General features: G+C 36.7%; 1 protein-coding gene across 10 annotated transcripts in view; it reads left to right on the forward strand.

Moving 5' to 3' along the window:
- Window positions 1-26,513, forward strand: part of Oamb (Octopamine receptor in mushroom bodies) — a 140,406-nt gene extending 113,893 nt beyond the window's left edge. For 7 of the 10 annotated variants that reach the window (XM_083055068.1, XM_083055148.1, XM_083055237.1 and 4 more), the window contains 10 exons: window positions 8,337-8,850; window positions 13,172-14,985; window positions 18,609-18,746; window positions 19,421-19,519; window positions 19,645-19,775; window positions 20,678-20,815; window positions 21,287-21,563; window positions 22,826-22,987; window positions 23,373-23,686; window positions 24,318-26,513. In XM_083055068.1, the coding sequence (XP_082911194.1) occupies window positions 14,725-14,985; window positions 18,609-18,746; window positions 19,421-19,519; window positions 19,645-19,775; window positions 20,678-20,815; window positions 21,287-21,563; window positions 22,826-22,987; window positions 23,373-23,686; window positions 24,318-24,432 (1,635 nt within the window). In that variant the 5' untranslated portion in view covers window positions 8,337-8,850; window positions 13,172-14,724 and the 3' untranslated portion in view covers window positions 24,433-26,513. The remainder of the gene's footprint in view (window positions 1-8,336; window positions 8,851-13,171; window positions 14,986-18,608; window positions 18,747-19,420; window positions 19,520-19,644; window positions 19,776-20,677; window positions 20,816-21,286; window positions 21,564-22,825; window positions 22,988-23,372; window positions 23,687-24,317) is intronic. The other 3 variants (XM_083055392.1, XM_083055711.1, XM_083055773.1) reach the window with 3 other exon arrangements.
- The last annotated feature ends 37 nt before the right edge of the window (window positions 26,514-26,550 follow it).

Genomic DNA, 26,550 nt, shown 5'->3' on the forward strand with positions numbered 1-26,550 from the left:
GAAAGAGTTTGCACCCGGGACATCGGAAAGGCTAAACTTTTCGCACAGGATAATTCGATACGCACGAAATGAGTAAATAAAATAGAAACTATAATAGATAAGGAAAATATTGAAATGAAATAGCTCTTTTATTCCAACACACACAATCGTTACAATGTCAATTTTATATCTTTCTCTTGCTGTTTTTTTAAATATTAATCTTTATTTTAGTCTTAATTTAGTTTTAATTAATCTTGATATAAATTAAATATAGATTTTCAAACACATTTTGTTTGAAAATCTATATTTAATTTATATCAAGATTAATCAAAACTAAATTAAGACTAAAATAAAGATTAATATTTAAAAAAACAGCAAGAGAAAGATATAAAATTGACATTGTAACGATTGTGTGTGTTGGAATAAAAGAGCTATTTCATTTCAATATTTTCCTTATCTATTATAGTTTCTATTAATAAAAAATTAAAATATAAATTAAATATAGATTTTCAAACAAAATGTGTTTGAAAATCTATATTTAATTTATATTTTATAACTGTATATATTTTTTATTACTTTAAAACGTTTTCGAAATAATTTTCGAAATGTTACAGCATCTTATGATGAAATATTATACTTAATATAGATACAATGTTATATATACTAATGCTTTTTTAAATAATTCTTCAATCTCTCTCTCTCTCTCTCTCTCTCTCTCTCTCTCTCTCTCTCTCTCTCTCTCTCTCTTTCCTTTTTCTAAAAATGCAATATTATAAATATTAATTTGAAAGTGAAATAAAATATGAAAGTTTTTTCATGTCTTTGTTGTACATAAAATGATGAGGAAAGGCCTAAACACGATGCTGAATATATTAATCAGCATATTAATGATTTCAATATAATTGACAGACAATTGATTATTATTACTATTCTACATTCGAAATATTCGTGTGATAATTAACTGCGGTTATACGCAAAACGGAATTGGATACGCCAACGTTTGCGTATCGCGATACGCAAACGATACGCGAAAGTTCGATGGACGCATGCTCCTAAGCCGTTTAATAATTCACCAACAAGGTAATGTCCATAAGTGGAGCAAACTATAATTACTAAACTATGTCGCTCGTTGCAACATAATGCGACTTGTTTAATAACAATTATGCGGGCGATGTATCTCGCCGTATATTCGCGAGAAAACCGGGTGGTGAGCGCTAAATTCGTAAAGATGGTAAATAATATCGCGAGACTATATAGCGAGCACAAGAGTAATGATAATAAGTTTGGTCTTTCTAATTGCGCGCTTTGTATACTAATTAAACTGGTATCCGGAGTATCATTTGTTGTATATAACGCACGTCCGCGATTTAAGTTATATTGCCGTGAAATTAATGCGACATTACACAAACGGGCGTTATTTACTAAATTTCAAATGAAATGTATTTGAAACATTTTATACAATTATATCAGAATCATTTAATTAAACTGTATTCTCGCACAAGAAAGAGGAATCAATTTTTAGGCGTTTGAAATTAGATATCACACTCTCGCGCTATAGCGTTAATGAGGTAATTATCGCCACTTGTCGGGCTTAATCATTGGGCATCGTGATATTTGATGATTCAGTCGCGCCTTGGGATTAACTATAACTATATAGTCGATCGTGTAGCGATTATGCGCTGCTTACTGTACAAATCATCGCTTCGATACAGCCTGATTGCAGTATAAATGTACTTTAACTGTGATATACAGACGCTACGCTATCTGTGTTAAAAGCCGTCGTTAGTGTGACTGTAATCATCTTAAGGATTCCGATAATCTTTTTTACGTGCCATTTCTCGCTTCGTTACGATTCATTAAGCGGCAAGTTTTAATGACGCTCTTCTCTCACTTGTCGCAGTTAATTGCGGTGCGGAAGCGCGTTTGCCTTCCAATCCCATTATTTCCCATTATTTCTTCCACTATCATACTATGCAAATATAAGATTCGAAAGTACTTCCTTATTATCTAAACTAAATGATAGAAAGTATTAAATTTTTATTACGATTGTATATCTTCTTTCTCTTATATTATTTATGTTTGACAAATTTAATTTACTGCCATTTGTGCAAAAAAAAAAAATAAAGAAATAATAATATGTACATCTCATAATGGTAATCGCTAATTAAAAGAGCAATCAATTTTGATGAATATTTTTTTAGCTTTCTTAAAGATTAGCATACTTTTTTTATGCAAAAACTTTTATTCTCTATGATTTAATTGTGTTTTTTAAATTATAACTTTATCACGAACCGATTATAGGACAACAATATGTTTTGCGGACTTAAAATTTTAAAAACTAGTATGAATTTCTTTTAATTCCTGATATATGTAGTAGAAAAAAAATTTTTTTTCCCTTATTTAATATATAAATAATATGTATTTACAAATAAATTTATGATAATTATCTGTCTACATCTTTTACGAATATATGTCTCGAAGAATTGCTGATTATCGTTCGATTTGTTCTAATCGATTGCATCGATTAAGCTGCATCCGCGCTTGGATGCGCTCTGATAAACTCGCAGTTCATAGAACAAACGAACGATCGTTCGCGGCCTATTGAACGAATCGTTAACAACATTTCCAAAGCTTTAAGTTAGCTGACGATTGCTTTTCCGTTTCGCTCGTCTCGCTGCCGTTTCACCTCTAGACGTCTTAACGCCAACGTCGGCCTCTTCGCTGACTTGTGCTACTTGGCGATCGTATTCAAGGCAAACTTAGAGATGGAATAAGCTCGCGGCAAATTTCCGTCTACTAATGCACTATCACCGTAATTGCGTACGGAATGAATAATCGTAGCGACTTCAGGTTGAATTAAAACGCGTACTGTCAGTACAGAAATAATTATTCCAATTAAATTATTTGTTAATTATCTTTGCGATTACATACCATCGCCGTCGTCGGAGAATTTCTCGAATTATACTACGGTTTATATTACGTATCATTCTAGATGAACTCATATGATGCGGTAATAATAAGCATTATCATCGAGATAATATCATCGACTTTGATGTCGATTATACCAACAATGAAAATAATCTCTTTTGATGTTATAATAATCTAAAAACTTACTTTTTTAAAAAAAGTAAAAGAAGACGTTAAGTACACGCGCCAGTTAAAAAAACTGTTATATATATTTACAAAATAGTGTTATTTTATTATTTAAATACAATTAAAAATTAGAATTTATTAATAAAAATATTTTAATTATTTTATTTATATTAATTTCAAATTTCAAATTTTTATATTATTAATTTATTATATTTTTAATTTAATTCAATATTATTTTTTAATTAATATTTTTAAAAATGTATATTTTTAACTGGCGCATTCTTTTAATATCAATATTTTTGTAAATTAAAATAACACTATTTTGTAAATATATAAAAGTTCCTTTTAACTGGCTCGTGGACATGGCATCCTTTTTTACTTGTTTTGAGAAAAATAAGTTTTTATATATTATATGTACATATACATGCATGGAATATTGATATACATATTTATGTATGCATATACATATACATATTTATATATAATCAATTACGTAATTGATTTTTCCTCTGTATTATAAGTGTTGTTAAACATATTTTTGGATCTCCACGAAATAATGGGTTGCTTGCATTCTTTAGAATCACCGATATATAAGTTTAATTGCATTTATATATTGTGGCGAAAATTGAGTAATATCGTACCAACGATTCCGTTCAGTGAAAACTGACAAATCCCCGTTTAATCTCAATTTAGGCTACACAAACTTTTGCCACCGGTTTCTCGTCATCTCTTCTTTCACGTCATTTCGTCGAAGTTACGCTTTAAATTAAATAAGCGACGCTTGCTAGGAGTGCCAATCTATTTCATGTCGGACCGAAGTCAAAGTTGGAGACAATTCTAGAGGGATTTTTGTCTCTGATTTGCAATCCTCACGAGAAGATCTCGACAATACATTTACGACATCTTAATTGTAGTTGAGCAAAAATGCTCATTGCTTGTCCGGATAATCCGCGTATGACATCAGTAAAATAAATATTATTTTAGCAGTCAATTTCTCGTATTAATTCATGTGAAATCTAATTAAATATTATTAAAATTTCTAAATTATATTATTCTTTATGTGTATGCATGTGCAAAAAAGTATATACAATATATATTTAATTTTAGAAAAAACATGTACAATATATATTAATTTATATGTAAATTATTACTTTTATTTTACTAAAAATATTAGATTATGATTTCAATGCTATTTGTTGAGCAATGAAGATGTGCAACAGAAATTATAATAAACGTAAAGTGTTGTATTAGAGAAAAGATTTATGCACTTTAGCATTAATTTGTTACAGAGATGATTCTCTTCCCGAGCATGTCTGTATTCAAAAAGTGTATTGAAATATATTGACGTAGGCATATTGACGCTTCGTGTTCTAAGCTTTTAGAAATGTCGAGTATTTCTTAGCTAGATATTTTATTTTCAAAAGCACACGTCGATCTCTGTATCGTGATATTGATTTTTGCTTCATGCATTTGTTATACTTTATATATCAATGCACATTGAGATTTTCGCGCTTGACACCCATTTTTAATCAGCGAAGTGTAATTTCACGCAACTTATGCTCTCCTTTCCGGAAGAACAAACTTTTTCCAGACCAGAAACGAAGAAAGAGAAAAAGAGATTCGATTCCGATATCGAAGCCGCGCGGAATTTATACCGGATCGAGAAAGCGAATCTTACGGTAAGATACGAAAGGGGAAATTTATGTATGCCGCCGAAATGAATGGAAAGATACCGGCGTGGCAAGGTAACGTTCCGGAACTTTTCTTCGATGGATGTAGTAATTTAAAGTTTTCGGACTCGTTAAACAGCCTCGCGCTACTTTGGCACCGTTATGACTCCGATGAAGAGCTCTGTCACGTGCCGATTAAAAGCCAATCTCTCGAGGAATTGGATGAGAAATTGCATCAAGTTAGAGACAGTTTTTTACCGAGTTAATCTTGATTATGAATATTGATTTGGCGCTCGAATTTTTCATAAAATATTTGTTGAAAAATTAACTGCGTGAATCATATTCCTGCCGATTATGGGAAATAAAGAATTTATTGCGATTTATATATTTTAATAAAAAGAGAGATCCAAACGATTTAAAGTTTTTTATAAATCGCTTTTATCGCTTTTATTATAATTAACATATAAAAATTACGAAGATAACAGAAAAATAAAATACCTGCACTATTAATTATTATACACTGAACCTGAACGCGATATGATTGGAATAAGCTTCTCAACGCATAATACATCTTTTCACGTTCTTTGGGATTTTATTCCTGGTTATAGAGACGCTTCTTAACTCTCCGACAGTTCGGCGAGCTTCTGCAAACATAAGAACGGATGAAAAAGTACGTGGTTTTAGTATATACCTACTAAAGGCGCACATTGTGTACATGTACAGGTATAATCATTCCCTTTCGCGCGCGCATCTTCGCATAAAGGACCATCTCTCTTTTACAAGCCGATGTACATGCATACGTGATGAACGTTGTACTTACACGAGTGTTCTCCTAAAGCTCCTGCTCGCAGTGCGGTCTCCTCTCTTATGTATATCGCTACTCGAGTTTAGATATGTTTATGCACATCCTTTTTTTTTTACGTTGCGTGTAAATACGGAGTTGTGTCGAATAATGTCTATTCCGATTATATTATATTTCTTTTCTCTCACATATTTACCCATTTTTAAATATTATTTTAAAAATAACAAGGTTGAGTAAGTCTATTCGCGCATTTGCGCTGATGGATTCTTATTATTAACGAATAAATATTATAACTTTATAGCTTAAAATATATATTATATATATATTTTAACTTTATGTATTTGCCTGATATTTTAATAACTGATACACACAGAGGAATATAATAAATAATATAATAATAATAAAAAATAATATAATAATATGGAATATAATAAATAATAATATGGCATAATAAATAATAATTCTATTATACATATATATAAACGAATCACAAAAAGAGAGAAAGAGAGAAAGAGATATTTGCAAGAGAATGAACACGAAGAATAGAAGTTAATGACGTAACTGGGGAAAGAAGTAATTATATATCATTCTTATGTATAATTCTTTATGCACGTTTACGCGAAGATAAAGGGCAAATGTTAATTAATAAACGGAATCTTGCTAGCTGCAAGTCGTCGCGTTACCTCGGTATCTCGGCATTTTACTGTTTGCTACCTATGCAAATATACATATGTATATTATGTATGTCCAGTATAGCACAAACATATCGCGTTTTATATCATTTCTTTTTTTTTTTCTTTCTTCTTTCTATTTATCATTTAATATTTTTTATTCATAATCCCTTTGTCGTATTTATTACCATGCATTTTCCGCACAAATAAAGAAAAGGTAAACAGCTCGTATGTGATTAACGCTTTTTACGTGACACTTTTTTCATACCGATAGATATAAAATAGAAAAGCGAGTCGGTAATTTCAAATCAATTTTCTCCGAGTTTCTCTTTGTGACTTGTAATTAGCGAGTGCACTGCTCTGTATTTATGTTTTTTTTTTTTTTTAGAGTAAAAAAAGTGTGAAAGTAACAATCAGAGGAAGCAGATCTAAAAAATTCGTATTCCTCACTTTTCTAATATATCATGGAATTAAAGATGAAAGAATGTGAAAAATAAAATTGTACAGATGTATATTTTATTATACAAAAGTAAACTTAACTTTAAATTGTATACGCATATGAGGCACTTTTTTGATGGCGTATTATTATTAAAGACATGTGTATATGTACAAATTATTAATTAATTGTACTAATATTTTTCTATTATATATTTATACATGGAAACATTTTCTTATCGTCACATTCTATCTTCGAACATTTTCAATGAACTACATCAAACGTTCTCTATCGAGCGGATGTTTCACTTGGATGCACCAGGTGCTGTTGAGATGCATTCAATTGCAATTAAAAAAAGAATGAAGAAAAAAGAGGATCTTCTGTAACCTACTTACAAATAAGATGAAGACATACAAGGACAAATTACAAATTATCTTATATAACACGATATAAGATGAATTTTATTTTATTAGACTCAAACAAAATTAGCATTGGAAATACGATTAAATCTTGAAATATTTAAATGTAGAAATGTATATATAAATATACGTATAAAAATATTTATATTCGCTTTTGTACGTGAGATTAAATATGGATAAAGTCAAAAAGATTGACATGGCAATTATATGCGAGAAACTAAAATTGCAAGAAATTTATGTCACATAAATATACGATTACGAGCATTCGTTATTGACAAAATATGAAAATTTTGCATCATATGCATCATATCCTAATACACATACGGTTTCGAAATCAAATTATTGAGAAAAGTTAAATCACACGCAAGTAATTTTGGAGAAAAAGCCGCATACATAATGGTACTAAACAATAATAATAGACCGATGACCTTCGTTTTCAAGATCCGTGTATATTTCGTATTTGAATGGTAGTTGTTGTCCATCAGTTTTCCTTTTTGCTCGCCCGGAATTGGCCATTCATCTACATTCAGTTCCATCCAGACTTTGAACCGAATCCTCTATCGATTTTGCACACACTTCTTGTATATCTGATCTGTTTTGTAGCAGCATGGAACTATCAAATTTGTTTGAAATTACAATAGATTCGAAGATCGCATAATTAGGCTAGAATTTAGACGATTTTTTTATTGCAAAATAATGATAGTCATAGGAAAATAAAAATAATCAGCAGAATTAATATATATGTTTGAGTAATTTAATAATTAAATTTAGTAATTAAAATTTTTTAAAATTTATAGTTTATTAATTTAATAATTAGGTTAGTAGTTTTCATCTTATATTTGCGTATGTAAAAAAGCAAAACTAATATATTCGAGTTTAAACGGAGAAAAAATATTATCAATTTTTCAATCAATTTAAAGTCAATTTTAAAGACAATTTTCTGAAAAATTAAGTCTCATGAACAGAGAAAAATTTTACTTTTACCATAATATTTTTTTTTAATATTACTTTATTAGTTTAAGGCTCGCAGAAAGAGAAAAATTTTATTTTTGTTTCTTTCGTGATAAAATTTATTCCGTCAAATGTACCCTCTCCTGCCGAGAAAACGTACGCAATTGAGTAACAACTGAATATTTTCTTGCAAGTGCAATCTCGTTATCGTTTTACTTCGGGCTTGAACTGCCTCGTCGATTGCAATCTTCGACAAGTCGACGGTCAATCCTTGCTATGGTAACAACGAGATTTTTCTCATGCTTTCGTTTGCAGACGCTGCCATTGGAGAATGGAATGAACGCGAGGGCGGAATAAATCATCGGGAAGCCCGTGGGATGCATTACGCGCGTTACTTCGAGAGGGTCTCCTAAAGCAGCCGTGGTAGCACCAGGACCGATCGAGCGAAATAATGCGATCGAAGCGCATCAAGAAAGCAACGCTCTTCAGATTGCTTAGATACAGACAGTGCGCCAGATGCCGGAAGATAACTTAGCGCATCCAGTGGTATCTATGGAAAGAGGAGCACACATACACATACACACATACACATGTACATACGAGAGCACACGAGACTGATCGCGATCGTAGAGACGATCGATGAGCGTAATTTCACTACACTGGCTGTGATTTTTACTCCTAGAATCCGATTTTCAGAGGCTCGACGCGCGAAAATTGTTAAGACTGATCAAGTTAGACTTCTCACGAAGATTCTCATGTCTCGTGCGAGACATTGCCGTCGTAATTTGTGACATCACTCGATTAGATCGTTGTTGCTGTACTTTGTCGTGTAAGTATACTATTCATATTATAATACTGTAAACGTTAATCGCGATCTGAATGTTATCCGTATTCTTTGAAGACCACTAAAGAGTAATTAAGGCGAAGCTAATCTCATTTTCGCGAAAGGCGTGCGTCGCAGAAATCGAATCGTTGTTTCCCTTGCATTTGTTAGCGCCATATCGTAGAACGCATTGCTTGCATATAAATGACGGCGAGAATTCTCTTCCCGGAGCCGGCAAAATGCCAAACTCGGAACTGCATTGTCGGTTAACGATCACGAAAGCAACGCGAACAGAACATGAACCTTCGGGGAAATGTTCGTCGAATTTACCCGGTGTGCTTCGATTCGCGTCTAATCACGTTTGACAACACGTTCTCGATTACCTTGCAGTGTTCTCTCTCTCTTTCTCTCTATCTGTCTCTCGCATCATCGACAGGCGGTCGCTGTTCCTGAAAGTTAGCGAGTCCCTCGGAAAGATTTCGCGAGATGTTCGCGCTATTCGGTTGAGATGTACGATAACTTTGATCGTGTCGCGCGGAGAAGCACTACTTGGAGGCTTGTCGAAGCCTAGAAGAAAGAGAATTCGCGGCTATTGGAAAGTTTGAGTGGCACTCGGGTCGTCCAATATAGTTGGGCCAGGCTTAAAATTATTTCGCTGCATCGGCGGAAAGGGATCGCCGCCGTCGTCATATCGTTGTAAAGCCACTCGGTGGCTTTCGAATGAGATCGGAAAGATTCGCGAACATTTGCGGCTCTTTATATCCACCTATAGTGGGATAATAATTGAAGAGGGTTAACAATTAAAAAGTGCGAGCGATCGAGAGGAAATATCAGAAAAGGAGGCAAAGGGGAAGAGCATTTTAAACGTTTGAATTGAGAGGGAAGAAAATTGAACGAAGGGGAGAGGGTAATTAAAAAAGAAAGAACCGAGGTGAGAGGGTCGATTGGAAGTCTAAATGTGAAAAGGATACTCGAACAGAGAAGTCGATTGAGGTTTAAACGCATCGAAGAAATATAAGGGGCGAGATTAAAGCGAGATTTTCGTTTGGTGTTTTTTTTTCTTTTTGTGAAAATTTACATAGTGTAATTAACGTTGGAATTGTCAAAAAAATTCGGCCGCTCAAAACCGAAAGCTGGGCGATAATTAACACGATCTTCTCGGACGTGATTATTTATATTCTTCGAATTTCTGAAAGGAGAACGCCTAATTTTTCGGCGCGTAAATCGAGAAGCGCATAAATCTGTTGAAAGTGCTTCGACGAAATTAAATTATTAAAAACTAGAGTGAACGCTAAATTATTTAATTAAAGGCGGTTTTTTTTACAAACGCTCCTAAAGCGAGGATTAAACGTCATCGCGGTGATATTAAAATCCTTGTCAAGGACAGATGTAACAGCCGGGCTTCCAAGACGGAAGAGCGACTATAACGATGATTTCATCGAAGATTCATCCGGCGTTTTGCAACTTGAAGAATAGATCGCGACTAAACCCGAAGGGATTGTTGAAAATTCATTCGGCATATCAGATCGCCGGCGCAAACGAGATGTAATTAAAGAAAACCTTTGAGACCAAACTTGCCGAGCAAACTGCGAAGAGGGATAATTGAAAATTCACGTGACTTAGTGTTTTATCTTTCTCTTCCTCGCAAAAAGAGCAAAGAAAATATTATATTATAATTGGCAGTTTATTGAACCTCTTAATCGATATCCTAAGGAAGACAAAAAAAAAGAGATAGAAGAAAAAGTCTCAGCGGTGGAGAGAAGAAGGAGAACGCAGACTTTCAAGCGATTGACATAGCGGGATTAGCTTAGAATATCCGATCGAGAATACAGACTGGCTGAATTAAATATTCGAACGACTGCTTCCACAAACTTGAATTACAAAGTGCGAATGAGAGCGAGTCATCCATTCGATGTGCTATCCTAGTCCGGCGTTTTCTTCGATTCCGAGGAAATATATAATCCGCCGGAGATCGACGGGCAGAGGAAACGAAAGAGTTAAGGAGAAACGTTGTCGAACGGAGGAAAGCTATTCACAGCTAAATCTAGCATCGCGCTCGATAAGTAGGAGACGAATCGTTTGTGAAGATTGTTGAAGCGGAACAAGGAGGATAGCGTGAAGGGAATTGGAGCCCGAACGAACGATTCCAAGTTTCGTATCTACTTTTTTTGGGGGATAGTAAGCGATCGTCGGAAAGAGAAATAACACTTTTTCGTCGATTTCTCTTTCGCGAAAACCATAGAAGATACGATTCGATATCGCCAGTTTCAGGGAGTGAATAAAACGCCTACACGCGTCTGGAAAAAAAAATAAACAGCGAATTGTCGAAACAAAGAGGCGCGTGAGAAGTCAGTCGACGAGATTGATCTACCTGCATTTCTGACGGTATCGACAAACGACGGCCGGAGAAATCGCGTCGAAAAAAAAAACTCGGCTCTCTCTCTCTCTCTCTCTCTCTCTCTCTCTCTCTCTCTCTCTCTCTCTCGCCATTCGCAGTGGAACGTGATCACATTTCCGAAAAGCCGCCCGAAAAGGCACCCTTTCGGTCACCATTTTGCGCGCGTAACGTCAGCTTGGGTGAAAGCTTGCGAAAAGGCTGGAAGAGATTGCAGGGGTAGATTGCAATTTCCGGTCGGCCGCGTAACAGCAAATTCATTGCACCAGGAGGCGTAATCCTGAGGGACGAGCGCGCGCGCGCGCAGAGCGTCCTAAATCGGGATTTCGTGGCAGATGCGAACGCGGATCCGTTTGTTAAAGACAACACGCGTATAAATTCGGCCGTTTCTTCGCTCATCGATATGATTCAAAAGTAGGAACGTCAATAATAAATGGCAGAATCCTGACTCGCGCCTTCATCTCGTATCCGTCCCGACGCGTCGTGATTAGTCAGTGATTGTCAGAAGAAATTGAACAAAAAATCGCGAAAGCTCACGAAGACAAGAATCTTCACGCGAAGATTGAGCAAAGTACGAATGAAAAAGCGAATCGAGAATTTAATTTGAAGCGTGCGTGACACACGAGAGAAGAAATAATTTAAACCCTCTTCTTCTCTCATCTCTGCGAGATTATCAAATATTAAACGACGAGAGTAATTTGATTTTTACGTCCGAGAGCGTAACGAGCCGCCGTTTATACGTCCCGAGATTCTCACGACAAAAAAAAGACGGTCGCGGAATAGAGATTTTCATTCAGCGAAGAATATAATATGAAATATATTCGTCGTCGGGTTGTGCGAGAAAAGCCGCGCGCTCTCTCTCTTCCTGCTCGCGAAGCGAGCAGCAGCAGAAATTGCTGCTCCGTTCAACGTCGGGAGAAGAAGGAAATTTAAGAGAAAAATAATTTTTCACTCGTGGCAGTCACGTAGCAATCACACGGCCGTAATTTGTCCGCGCGAATCGTTCGATCGTCGTGTGCGTTCAAATGTGAAAGTCCAAAACGTTCCTTCTCATCCGCAAAGACTCCGATAAGAGAAAATCGTATGTCCTTAAGTAAACACAGCTGGGAATTTATTTGACATTTAAAGACATTTTCTTTGGCGAGCGATCCGTTAGAATCATAGAGTCGGAAAACTTTTGTTATAATTACTTATAGTGAGAGAAAAAGAGGGAAGCGCGCAAGTCCTGAAAGCGAATAAAAAAGTCCCTTTAGAAAAATTTTACTCTTTTTATATGTTTCTGTTATGTGCTCTTCTGAAATTTAATTATATACATATATATTTATATCTACTTGAGAGAAAAAGTGTCGATGTGCAACTAGGGTTTTAAGAAATCTGCATCGATTTGTATCAAGAAGGTAATTCGCCCACAGCTTCCTGGAAGGACCAAGCCGCCTCTTATCGAGAATCTTGGAAGTTGGTGAGAGCAGAAAAGCACTCAACCGGTCGTTTCGACGCCGGCAAAATTCAAGAAGAGAACGACAGTCAACGTCTGCGCTTAATAGAAGCGACGACGCTGTTTTCAATTCTTGGTGGGAAACGTCAATCTTTCGAGCGGAACGAACGTCGGAAGACTTCCGTTGGATTCGATTTCGTCAGAAGTAGGAGAAGAAGTACCTTCTGTCACGAGAGGGTAAAGCCGCAGAAGGAGGAAGGGTTACGTTAAGTGGGTATGTGGCGGAAACGAAAAGTGCAGTCGAAGCGATATATAGCGAAGCTAAAGCGGTCTCCGGAGAAGAGGTTGCAGAACTGTTGAGAGAAAGAGAGATAGAGAAGGAGAGAAAAGAAAGCAGACAATTTGATCGCGACACGTACGATATCAACGCGTCGCGTCGCCGAGATTTATTCTAGATACAATTCCCTCCTGTTGTATTTCGCCGTTTCTTCTTTTAGAAAAAACGCTAATGGACTGCGACACGTGGCTCGTGTGACAATGCCGGGTTCCACGACGTTGACGCGGACGATAATAGGGCAATCGCCCTATCGTACGGTTTCTGCCGAGAATCACCCCTTGGTACGTGTTACGCCAGTGGGAACCACATTTCCGCGCAAGATAGCATTGAAGTATCGTTTATAGAATCTCGCGTTCTTTCATTCGATCGATAATTTTAGATATAATCGCGACGGAGAAGAGAATCGCGCGTAGGAAGAATTCGGGGGACGAGGATGGAATAATCAACGTTATCGAGGAGAGATATCGAGAGGAAATTCCATTGGGATTCTTTGAATGAAAGGTGCTCCTGTTAGAAAGGAAGAGAGTACGCTTGAGGAAGCAAACTTCTATATGATGATCCACTGATCGAATTCAGGTTGATGAAATTCGAGAGATGCAATGTGTGTCTCGTAGATCGCGATGGCAATTCGCAACCGATGGAACACGAAGACGAGTGAGCCGCAGACATTCGACAAACAAACTAGATCGCAGTCCGCTTAATTCGATACTGTCAACGCTGTCTAAAACATTCCTCGTCGTTTAAAGGTCGCGTAACGTTAGACGTACCTTATCCAAGGTGCATTGCAAACGAGAGAGTAGAGAGAGAGAAAGAGAGAGACTAATGGTTATCGATTATCCGAAACAACGTTCCGCGATCGTGTTCGCGACCGCGAAACTAAAATGCCGGATTGTACAATGTATAATCAAGTGTATCAGCGAACGTATCCGGCGTGCGTATTAACGAGCTCATCCGACCGTAATTGTGGAAATATCGACGGAAATTTGTACAGAGGATTGATCTTCAATTAACGGTTGTGTTCAACGAAAGTCACAAATATAATCTCCGATAAATAAAAATGTGTCGGAAACAAGAAAACTAATAATAAGCAACATTACGTCGATGGTGTGAAAGCGAGTGCGTCTCGTTTGACAAATCCGATTGTCATATTCGATAATCCAGCGTGGGTGACTTTGAAATAATTCGAAAAAAAGAAAAATGATTCGAAAAATAATTCTGTTCTAAAATAAACGATTAATATCCACGAGAAAACATCGCGTAATGTAAAATTGCGTAGGTATAAATTCCTAAGGTGTAAATTAATTGAAACACAATTAATGGAGATCAAACGTAACTAGTCAATATAGATTAATACACGAAGAAAGCGCGGTTGTGTCCAAGGACTACGGTAAACTGCGAGCTTCTTCAAGTTCTAGTCCCGCGACTCGTCGAGTGAATCGATCGAAAGTCGCAAAGTCTTCATTGTCCATGACGATCATACACGAAGACTATATAGTGTTCAGTGAAAACTGCAAAGTTTACAAAGTGTCGATAAGTGCCGATTGTACATCCGATGGAAGAGAATTGATTTGATTTCCCGATTATGGCGATTCAAGTCCGGCACGTTCCTCCTGATTCACATCTCCCGTCTTCGTTGCCGAAGTACACGAAATCCTCCGGAGTCCTTCGACAAGATCGCATGGGCGCACCCGAGGACCGCGAGAGTTAATTAAAATGCGAGAGCTGAACGCTACCGCATGCGCTGCTTTGTACGACGGCGTCGAGTGGTCAAGCCTGTGGAACGTGGTTACTCTAATCGTTTTGGCGATCGTCAATGTCATGGTGGTGGTAGGTAATGTCCTGGTCATACTGGCCGTCTACTGCACCAGCAAGCTGAGGAACGTGACGAATATGTTCATCGTCAGTCTGGCAGTCGCCGATCTGATGGTCGGCGTCGCCGTCTTGCCATTCAGCGCAACCTGGGAGGTCTTCAAGGTAAGCCCTTTCCTTCTTTTACTACGCATTTCATCAATTTTCACGATACTGAATAGATACTGAAAAGTTGATACGGAATACAGTCTTCGCAATAAAAGGTTACGATGCAAATAAATGTCGTTGTTGTAAAAACGAGAAAGAACGATAAAAAAAACTGTTTCGATAAAAATCCCTTTATCATGCCACAAATATATCTGCCATCAAATATCGTATTTTATTAAGGTACCGTTTTATAAATGGCATTTTGCGTTTTGCATTGTCCCGTCAAAGTTGCATCTTTTATCGACAATAGTCACTTTGTCGCGATCAATAGTTCACTTTGCGTACGACGACTGTGTACGTACAATGGCATCAGTCGCGATGGCATTACGACGTGTCGGGATAACAACGAGTTGATCACCAGCGAAATTCTATCCATTGATTGTTCGTTAGCGTACAGTTTTCAACAAAATTTACGTGTTCTCGCCGTTTGAACAGAGAGAATTTTCTACTTCACAATGTATCCACATGTAACACATGAGTTGTATTTTACAATATCAGAGTAAACATTGTTCATAAAGAGTATTATTATTCTGATTCACGAAAAGAATATATATATATATGAATGTATGTACAATATATATGAGTACATATGAATGTATATGAGTACAACTTTTCCGATTTGAAGTTAATGCAAATTTAAATTTTGAAATTTTATTTTAAAAACAATTTTACAAATGTGCATTTTATTTCGAATTTTTAGACATTATGTTCCTCTTTCTCTGTTTTGAAAGCCTTTGTAGTGCCCTAATGACAATCGCATAAAATGTATTCTCCGATCCTATAAATCGTTGCAGTAATGCTTCCTTGGGTCTTTTATCTGTTCAACATTACTACACAAAAGACACAGTCTTAGATGACACAAATCAATTTTTCTAAAATATTGCTCACACACTCTATTTTTCTCACAGTTTCAAGATGTCTTTTCCTGTACAAAAAAAAATTATAAAAAATGAGTTAAATGAAAATTATTCACAGTAATAAAATAGTATTTCCAAGTCCCTTTTTTTTTAGTTTTTTAAAGAAATCGATAATCGCAAAACATGTACTCGTTTTCCTTTCACGATATATGATATTATTATAGAATTTTAAACGCGTGTCTCTCAACAGTTCGCAGCATCATCCCCTTCAGCCTTCTTCGGCTTCCCTTTCAGCCTCGTCGTTTTCTAACGCGATTGGAAAAAGTCACGAAAAAATACGATTATCCACTTTATCCCGGAATCGCTGTCGAATGAGATGTGCCGGTTTAACTGAGATTCACAAGGAGGGCGCAACAGTTTGCCGGCTTTTCCCTTTGGTCCTTTCAATCTGAATTCCCGCGATACTCGCGATATGCGTGTATGTGTGTATGCATGCAAGTATTTGACAGAAATGGATCGGTGAATGACAACGCACGGATGTATGAAAGCGAAAAGCGACATGAGTCTCTCTTAGATCGAGCGAAAACCAGATGCTCCATTTAGGAGCTGGAATTTACACGATATAGTGCGAGTTAGTTTCTCTTCCTTTCGTTTTCTTCGCTCATTTATCACGATACGACTCTTTCTGCTCCGAAAGGTCCTTCTCTTCCGGAAAAGGAATCGGTCGAGTGGCGCGGCATAAAGCATTCTCAGCGCCAAAGTTCACGAAAGAAAGAAGCAATAACGAACCGTCTTCAACGCAAAGACGTACAGACGGTGTGGAGAGCACTCGATATCTGCATATTTTAACAGAAGGATAACTTAATGTGATAATACATGTAAATTTATTAGAATATTCATAAAGTGGCGAAGCGATCGTTTCGGTCAAAGTATTTGCGATAAAACGAATAGGAATATCGATTGGTATTTTCCTGAAATTAGATATCTCGGGATATCGTTCAATTAATATTCCTCGAATATATCGATAAAATCTATCTGTATAAGTATTGCCTGCTGATTATGTGATAAAATTAGCTTTAATTAAAACGCATCATTCAAACGTCTGTGAAGTTGCCCTATTTATTTTAAATTTAAAAAAATTATTAAAATTCTAGATACCTCCCGAAGAGTTTTGGAGTTATCAGTCAATTTTAGATATAATTAAATGTTTTTTTTTTGTTTCGACAAAACAGAGACCGATATTCATTTTTCAAAATTAATTTTTGGAGTACTTTGAACAAGAACTATTTTGGAAATCTATATAAAATTGTAGAACTATTTGAAATCTTCTCAGAACTCTGGAGAAAAATGCAATTTTTACATAATGGGAAGCTTCCTAAAGTTAGGTTTTTTAAATGATATTTTTTGCGTTGCTTTTTAAATGACAGAACTCTTTTTAAAATTGATTAAAAATTTTAGAACTCTTTGGGAAGCAGGACTCTAATATTTTTTTTTAATTTTAGAACTCTTTGGGAATCCAGGACTCTAATATTTTTTTTTAATTTAAAAAAACCAATTTTACAGAAATGTAATTCAACCAATCTAAGAATAAAAATAAAAACGGCATGGTTGCGTTATACCGCAGCATACATATGTATGTATTCGTGCATTTGTAATTGCGTAAACAATAACAAGCAATTAATAGAGTTCTATAATGAAATGAAATTCTAATTGCTAATAACGCATGCTATTCAAAGTTTTATTTAGCAAGAAATTTAAACAGATTTCTTTGATATAAAGGGACATAAATGTTATTGCATTTACACAAGTTTTTGATATCGAATAATTCACGAATAAGTTTCATTTCTATATATATACATAAAGAATGAAGTGACAAAAATTCTTCTTTAATAACTGCATAATTGTCTGTAGTCGTAAAATTATTCTCGCAAATCAGAATTTTTGGAAATCTCTTTTAATTATTCATTCAAGTCGTGACAGAGAATATAATAGAAAAGAAAACAAATGGTCAATAAAGTTAAAATAATCGTCGAATAAAAGTGAATCGATTTTAGTTGCAATTGTCAGTGACCGTATATTCATAGCAATAGTGAACCTCGGATCGTAAATAATGAAGGTTAATTACTGAATTCCAATATCGGTAGCACGTTTAACACCCCTCGAGCCAAAGCTCACTTTGAACAGGTGGTTGCCACCCCATAGAGAGCCACATGTTGTATTACTCATCATTATGCAAATGCGTTGTGCGTGCATCACGCATGCTGCATGGTACATGGGATTCCATTGTACGCGGTTACATTGTGAATCATTGTGGTTACATTGTTACATCGTCGACCTAAATGAGAATCGATCCGATCTTTGACAGCTGCTAGCTCTGCGTCTTATCTGTCGGCTACGTTTTGCATATAACATGTTACGCATTATCGGTGTTAATGACACGCATAATATACCTATCTTACGCCGCTTCGTCATTTCTAAACAAAAATATATCGATAGTCGTTTCTACTTTCAATTCCGAATTTATTGCATTTTTTATATTTTTACATTGAATAGCTTGAACGAAATGAATTAAACGGTCAAATAAAAGTACCTTTGAATTCGATCATTCGAGATAAGGATAAGATATCGTAATCCGTACTTGCGTTTTGAAAGCTCAATACGGCGGAAAACCTCTCTTCGTCATATTGATTTGAATATATTTCCCGTAAACATTCTTCTCAAAAGGTTTGGATATACGGAGATCTCTGGTGTTCCGTGTGGCTGGCGGTCGACGTTTGGATGTGCACGGCGTCGATATTGAATTTATGCGCCATCAGCTTGGATAGGTACTTGGCTGTGACCAGGCCAGTCAGTTATCCTCAGGCAAGTACCACTCGACATTCGTGAAAACGATTATCCCAGAGAGAGAGAGAGAGAGAGAGAGAGAGAGAGAGAGAGAGAGCGATCTGCCACGTATTACACGACAATTGATTTATTCGTCCAGCTCGACACACTTATGCGTAGCGAAACGATTACGATTTCGTCGAAAATATTCCGCGTAATCCCGAGCACTTTCGACGACAAGAGATACGCAATCGAGTTGAACGAAAGTTTTTTTTATAGACGAGAGATTTAGATTTTTCCATTTATAATTCTATTCCAAATTTTTACCGTGTTACTATGTTTACTGTTCGAGATATTTTGTTTGCAATATCTGATTTTGAAGCCGATTATATGCATTAAGCTGTTATATTTTTCGAAAGATTGTCATACGATAAAATAACAGAAGCGGTTCTCTACAAATATTTTGTCGCAATTGGACAATGTAAAAATACAATGTAATAAAACCTGAAATATAGCAGAATTAAAAATCAAAAGAAGCGCAAGGATAGCGACTTGCGATAGCAAATATATTTTTAATAGTAATATTATTTAAATAAATTATCGAGAATTTGCACGTGTGTGTTCGAGTCGATAAGCGCATAATCTCTTCACTTATCGTGACGCGTATCTTCACGTTAATAGCTAATCTCTCTTTTTCATTTCCATAAATCCAGCTTATGTCAACGAAGCGGGCGAGGCTGCTGGTGGGCACCGTTTGGATTTTGAGCTTCGTCATCTGCTTTCCGCCTCTAGTGGGCTGGAAGGACAAACGGGTACGTAACTGCCGCGGCTAATCCGTCGCTTCGGGGAGATTTTCCATCATTGTTCGATCCTAGTTTTCTCGTTCGGGGGATCGTTTTTTTCCACGCGCGTTTAATCGCTTCCTTTATTTTTGCAGTCGCATCCTACGTACAACATGACGGTTGTTCCTCTATACAGCCCGTCCAACACCACCACTATATTTATACCGGTGAAGCCGTGTCCATGGATCTGCGAGCTGACCAACGACGCCGGTTACGTCGTTTACAGGTATGTTTCCTAAGAGGAAACTCTTGGCCCTTCATTGCAGATCAGATTATGTCAGATAGGAGAGCGAGATATATTTTCTTTCTTGTGCTATACGTCAGGAAATTGCTTTTCCACACATCAACACTTATTGTTATCGATGAAATAGATTGACAAAACGTGCTGAGAATTGCCTTTCTTTGACGTAATAGATTTTCTCTTTTTTATCATAACGCATTCTACTCATATTAAATCATAAATAAAAAACAAATTAGCTAATTAATTTTTTGTATATTTAATTCAAACCTAAAATAAAAAAATAATTTATTTTGACAAGCATTGCAAGAATAAGACATAATACGAAATTGTACTGTGTAATTAATTTGTATATTTAAATGTAATAAATCGATATTCCACAGGAATTTTCAATTTATTGAAAGAATATATTTCTTTAATATTTTGGCTCCACTTCCAAGCTGATTGAAAAATTGATAATTAAAAAGATTTATAATTTCGAAGGCTCACAATATATACATAATGATATCAATTTTGTATATATAAGGAACGTTCATTCTAATACAAAAAAGTCACCGAAATATCATTCGTATCGCTAATTTGAAAAATCTCGCACAAATTGTAAATCACTCGTGATAATTTCTAATTCCACATTGTTATCATATTACACATACATCAATCAAAATGGCATATGCACCGCCTTCGTTGCCGATCAATAAGTCAATAAATCACTCAGATGCCGCCGATTTTGAGTAGCTATCACCCCGTTCGTATCTCTCGATCAACCAGTGGTTGAATTAATAGTCACGGTAGTCAAACTGTCATGTGCAAAGGTGCTCCATTGTTCCGGAAATCATGATTATTCTGGGAAACATAATTACCGGAAAACCGCGATCGCATTGTGTTTGCAGCGCCCTAGGCTCTTTCTATATACCGATGCTAGTGATGCTGTTTTTTTATTGGCGGATCTACAACGCCGCCGTTTCCACGACGAGGGCCATTAATCAAGGTTTTCGGACAACGAAGGCCTCGAAAGTGTTTGGCAGCAGGTAAATTTCCGCGGCAATTTCTCCAAAATACACGATCGATGCGCAGTTTATTTTCTTTTTTTTTTATAATCTCTTAATCGATTTCTATCATTTATTTATTTATGTCTTACGCTTTTCGAGAATATACTTTGATTACTTTATCATTAATAATTTTTTCCCATTTAATTATTCTCCATAATTATTCTGTTACAATATAAATATAAATATTTAACATTGTATATTACGGGATAAAAAAAGTTATTCTCCCTCGTGATTTTTGCCTTAACAAAGGGCAGCAAATACATTTTTCTACATTCAATTATATTTTTTCCGCACTTTGTTCTCTTCTCAGTCATCTCATTTAGCTTCCGTCATTAAATTTCTTCTTCCCCAAGAGGAGAAGTCTTTTTACGTGGAAGCTTTTATTATGCCGCTGGCAGATATAATAGAACGTCTACGTAGGAACTCGACGCGATTCTTATTCTTATGCAGGTTCGACGAACAAAGACTGACCTTACGAATACACCGTGGCCGCGGTAGCGTCCACAACGACAGTAACAACGGCAATTCGAGAAGCCCGGACTCGAGCAGCCGTAGCTCTGTCAAGCGGGAGAAGATCAAAATCTCGGTCTCCTACCCCAGCACCGAAACTCTCAACACAAAGTGCAACACCCTCGAAAGAACGCCATCGAGATGCTCGCAAATGTCGGTGCATTATAGCAACGGACAAACGCAGACGCAGCTTTGTCCGCGAAATACGCATCTTAAGGTAAATTATATCTTAATTTAAGTTACTACATTTGCAGACCTCTCGAAACCTCTCGGATTAATTATATGCTCGAGAGACAGGCACGTTATATTTTTTTTATCCTTTTACTCTTCTAAAAATAATGAAATTTATCCTAAAATTATACAAAAAATACTTATAATTGTAATTTTGTAGCATGAAAAATATATAATCTTTTTAATGATGACAAAAATTTATATTTTTTATCGCTACATAATAATATATAAAATCATATGTTCACTCTTCGATTGAGAGAATGAAATCTCTAGCTCTCTCATCGTTCGAGAAATGAGAGTGATATCGGAACTGTGCGCGAATTCCATGTTTCAGATTAATGACATTTTATCGTCGAGCAATTTCGAGTGTACCACGCACACGCTGTTTATTTCCGATTAATCATTTGCGAAAGAAAACGGATCAAGAGTCAGTTTTTCGTTCAATAAAACCGGAGTACTCATTCGTTTTTGATCGAACGGTGCTATCGGGTCACACAAATGCACTATTTTTCCTCTTTTTTTTTCGCTGTTTTGTTTTACAAGAACCTCCGAGCTTTTATTTGTCGTTTAAATCGCGTCCATCGTGATTATTCTCCCATAGATGAGTTCGTAAGCACGATTTTACAGACGGACGAAACGAGAAGAAGATTATGGACACGTGTTCGTTTAGTTTGAGGGCTTTTATCGCCCGTATAATGATTTTTTTTACATCCGTAAATAATAATATCAGTAAATACAGGAAGAAAAGGCGCGCCTTTTATTCCTTCCATCTCGATAGACGTACATAATACAAATTTCTATTTACAAGCATATTCTTGAAGCCGCATACAATTTTAAAATAAACGTTTGCGAATAACCGAGATAAAATACAATTAGGGAAAATGTGTTTACATCTACATAAGTACGAATAAAACTACATTTCAATTCTGAGGAAAATCTATACAAATTGCACAATTCTCGATAGGTTGTTCACTATATATATATATATATATATATATTTTTTTTTTTTTTCAAAAACAAGGAAAAGTGCGAGATGTCCAATTACAGATTTCCAGCTGAGGGCGATACTAATCGAAGTCCGTATCTTTTGACGACAGTAACTGCCGCTACTCGCGGTCGTCATGGAAAAACGACGGTTTTACTGCGTCCGTAAAATTCGCGCGAAAGTGAATTCGTATTTTATAGACGCGCGCGCTCGTATGTGTGTACCGAAGTCGTAAAGGCCGACTTGTTAAATCCGCCTTTCAGGTCGGTGGTGTCAATAGGATCGGCAGCAGCAAGAAACTGAGCAGACGAAGCAGCTGCGAGAGTCAGGTAACCGGCGACGAGCTGTCGTTGCGCGAGATGACGCCGAGCAGCGAGGAGAAACCGCGGGTGATGAAGCTGGGCAAGAGGAACATAAAAGCACAAGTGCGTTCTCGCTCTCGTATATAATAATGTGACTCGTTCGTGCCATTTAACACTTTCACCATCAAGTCTATTTTTCAATTATTGCAAAAATAAACAAACGTTATTCGAGCATCATATTTTTAATAAAATTTTTTGCATTGATATTTTTAATAAAAATAAAATTTTATAAAAGGATACTCTCGAAGAAACGACCGAAAATTAATGTTTGTTTTTATTTTTTTAACCGACACGCAATAATAGTATTGATATCGATCGGGATTAATTTGAATAAAGAATATGGAATTGAAAAATAGCTTTGATAAAACAATTAATGGGAATATTTTTACGATACGTATATTATATTATATCGCGGGCGATATCGGATGAGAAAGTCGTATGCAAACAGGTGAAGAGATTTCGTATGGAGACCAAGGCGGCGAAGACCTTGGGCATCATCGTCGGCGGTTTCATCATGTGCTGGCTGCCGTTCTTCACCATGTACCTGGTGCGCGCGTTCTATCCGAATCACATACATCCGACCGTCTTTAGCGTATTATTTTGGCTAGGATATTGTAATTCCGCGATAAACCCCTGCATCTACGCTCTCTTCAGCAAGGATTTCCGCTTCGCTTTCAAGAGAATTATCTGCTGCAAGTGTTCCTGCATACAACGCGTCAATACCTTGCGTCGTGGCAGTGATGGCAGTCAATTAGCGATGAGGTCAGTGCTACAATTTCTATTATATAATACAACGATTTTATTTTTACCATTTATTTTTACATGATCGTGTTTATTTATATCGTAAAAGAGAAGTTGCTTCATAAAAGAAGAGATCTTTCATTATTTAAATATTATGCAAATTTTAAATTTAAATTTAAGAAACCTTGGCATATAATTTATGACCTATGCCAAGGTTTCACGCGGCCTTGCGTATCATCTCCGATTCGGATTCATTGAACTTATGTGAAAAGTCTGTTTTACGTAACCGCATAAAAGAAAATTTGCATATTTTACGCACCATAAATGTTTGATGGGTATGTAAAATGTTATGAAACTTTAAAGAATCTATTTTTTTCACTTGAGGATTTTATATAAACATACTTTTGCGAACAATATGTTGTCTTGATTACGCATAAAATACAGATCGATTCTCTCTCTGTGACTTGGATCTAGAAGAATCAATTTCGATCTTGAACCGTTATCTATTCAAGATACGTTTCCCATAAATTTTATAGGCTCTAAACTATAATCCAATTAGCTCGAGAGAGGATGTTGCTATTTTAAAAAGCAACCCACAGAATAATCCGTGCCTTCGGTGTCTCACGGGAACGATTCTGTGTGTATTTCATAGAAACGAACGAAGTCCGAGTTACTCGATTCGCGGTGCTCAACACGGCATCTCCATCGACGACTCGGATCCGGATCCGACATCGGAGCCGACGCACTCGCAGAGCGAGTCCAGATGATTATAGCGACACGTCCGAGCTGGCACGCAGCGCGTCACCTTTAATCCCCGATCCTCCAGGACGAGGATATTCTGATGATCGGCGACTCTCAGGCATGTAACAATCGTTTCGCCTTTTCGCCAGACTGACGCAAAGACTGTCGGCGAAGTTAGAAACGCGTCCAGGCTCTGTCTGTCTAATACACGAAATACCGCGAATACACGAAATCATTTTAGGCGAGCAATATTAAGAAACGAAAAACAAACGATTTAACTTCTCTGTTGCCTTTTGTTGTTGAAAAGCGAATATCGCTCTTGATCAGCATCATGTAATCTCACTATAATGACTGCAATGAATAAGGAAAGGCCGAGTAGTTCGCTGAACGAAGTGAGCAAATAATTTCTTACTCGTTTGACTTGATTTCGTTCACGTGAATTGCATAATCTCGCTACAACGAAGCCAGCAGAGAAGTAAGTCAAGTATAACGGATTACTCTCTCTTCTCATCCCTCTGCCATTTATCTCTGAAAGAAGCATAAACAAGTAACTCGCCGTTCGATTTGCCTTTACACTGTAAGTGATCGATGAAAACAGAATGCCAGAGAGCTTCGTGCGATACGCGTCCAATCGGATCTGGATTTCAGCGCACCAGGCCTGGAACGCAGCTCTTTGCGCTTCATCAGCGCAGAGTAAACAAAAAGAGGAAATGTCGCGGATCTCGTCGCGCGCATTTCTTCGCAAGACCGTTTCGCGAATACTTCGCTTCGATTTGTACTTTCGGCTACGTTATAAGAGCTTAACACGGTCTGTCTTTCGTAAGTAACCACTTTTTCTTGTGACCACCGTCCGGTGAACGTAGTGAATCATCGTACACACTTAATGTTACATGTATCCCTCGCGGATCGTCAGAGAGTAGTCGGTTGATTACTGCGGACTCGAGATGATAATCTCTCCGATTGATTGAATTAATGTATATTTACTCGGTATGTGTGTGCGTGTGTATGTGCCTTCCTTTTCTCGACGTTCCTCTCTCTCTTCCGCGCAGAGAATCGCTTTGCAATTATTTATTTAGCCCAATACACGATTCACGAGTGAGTCATGTACGTCTGTATCTCTCAGTCTTCGAGTCCTTTCCGGTTTCAAGCCGGGACGATTGATTGATTAACTGATTACTTCTGATCATCTGCGACATCTGTGCATATACGTATTGCGCAATGCATTCATCCCACGTCGCTATTAGAGATTGATACCTATACTGAAAGACGAGAGACGATCTCGCTTGAATTATCCCTCCAAGCTAAGAAGAAAAATAAAAATTGAAAAAACAAAACACTCGCGCGCAATTCGAGATGCGCGCTCGAACGAGGATGAGCATTCGAGAAACGTAATGAGGACGTAATGAGCGACGGATACCTCCTATGTACATATCCGATATCTGTGTGTACGCATTAGTGTTAAGTATGTCGTTATCTGCTGTATAAACCGATGTTCGCGCGCGCTCGTATATATCGGCGTTTCTCCCATCCTGCTCTTACCCCTTTTCTCCTCTGCTTCCTCCTCCACACGTCTCTCTCTTCTTTCTCTTTATCCGTGAGACATTTCCGGAATGCAACCGGAACAAGGTTGCGACTTTCTTCGATGTTGTCGATTTCTACTTTTTTTTTTACATAATCTCGCGCGCGTTTGTATAATGAACCATCACGCATCGTTGTTACCGCGTGTGTAATATATTACATACACATACACATATATATCGTACAAGAGGAAAGCAATCGCGCGAATATTGTTGAGCTACGTTAAGTCCAAAACGCTCGCGAAAGATTCGGCGTCTCGCACACATACTCGCGAAACTTTCCAATCTAATCCCCTAGATTGCTGTTATAGCAAGGCAATTGTAATTCGACGGGGGCGACGAGACGATCGATCGACTTCAATGCGTGGTTCATGTATTATGTGGTATATCGTATAAATACGTAAAAAACGGATGGAAAATAAATATGTGAATACGTATCAATTTTTTGTGATCTTTCGCAAAATGCACATCGCAAACTCAGGAGTTCAACGGTGGAGCATATTCATTTCAAGGTACGTAATAAGTGGATTAGTTCCACTACATGTACGATTTGAGAAGAAGAGAAAA

The sequence above is a fragment of the Prenolepis imparis genome, unplaced genomic scaffold, assembly GCF_030444845.1.
Source record: "Prenolepis imparis isolate NDT839.2.m4 unplaced genomic scaffold, iyPreImpa1.0 SCAF_1, whole genome shotgun sequence".
NCBI classification, from domain to species: domain Eukaryota; kingdom Metazoa; phylum Arthropoda; class Insecta; order Hymenoptera; family Formicidae; genus Prenolepis; species Prenolepis imparis.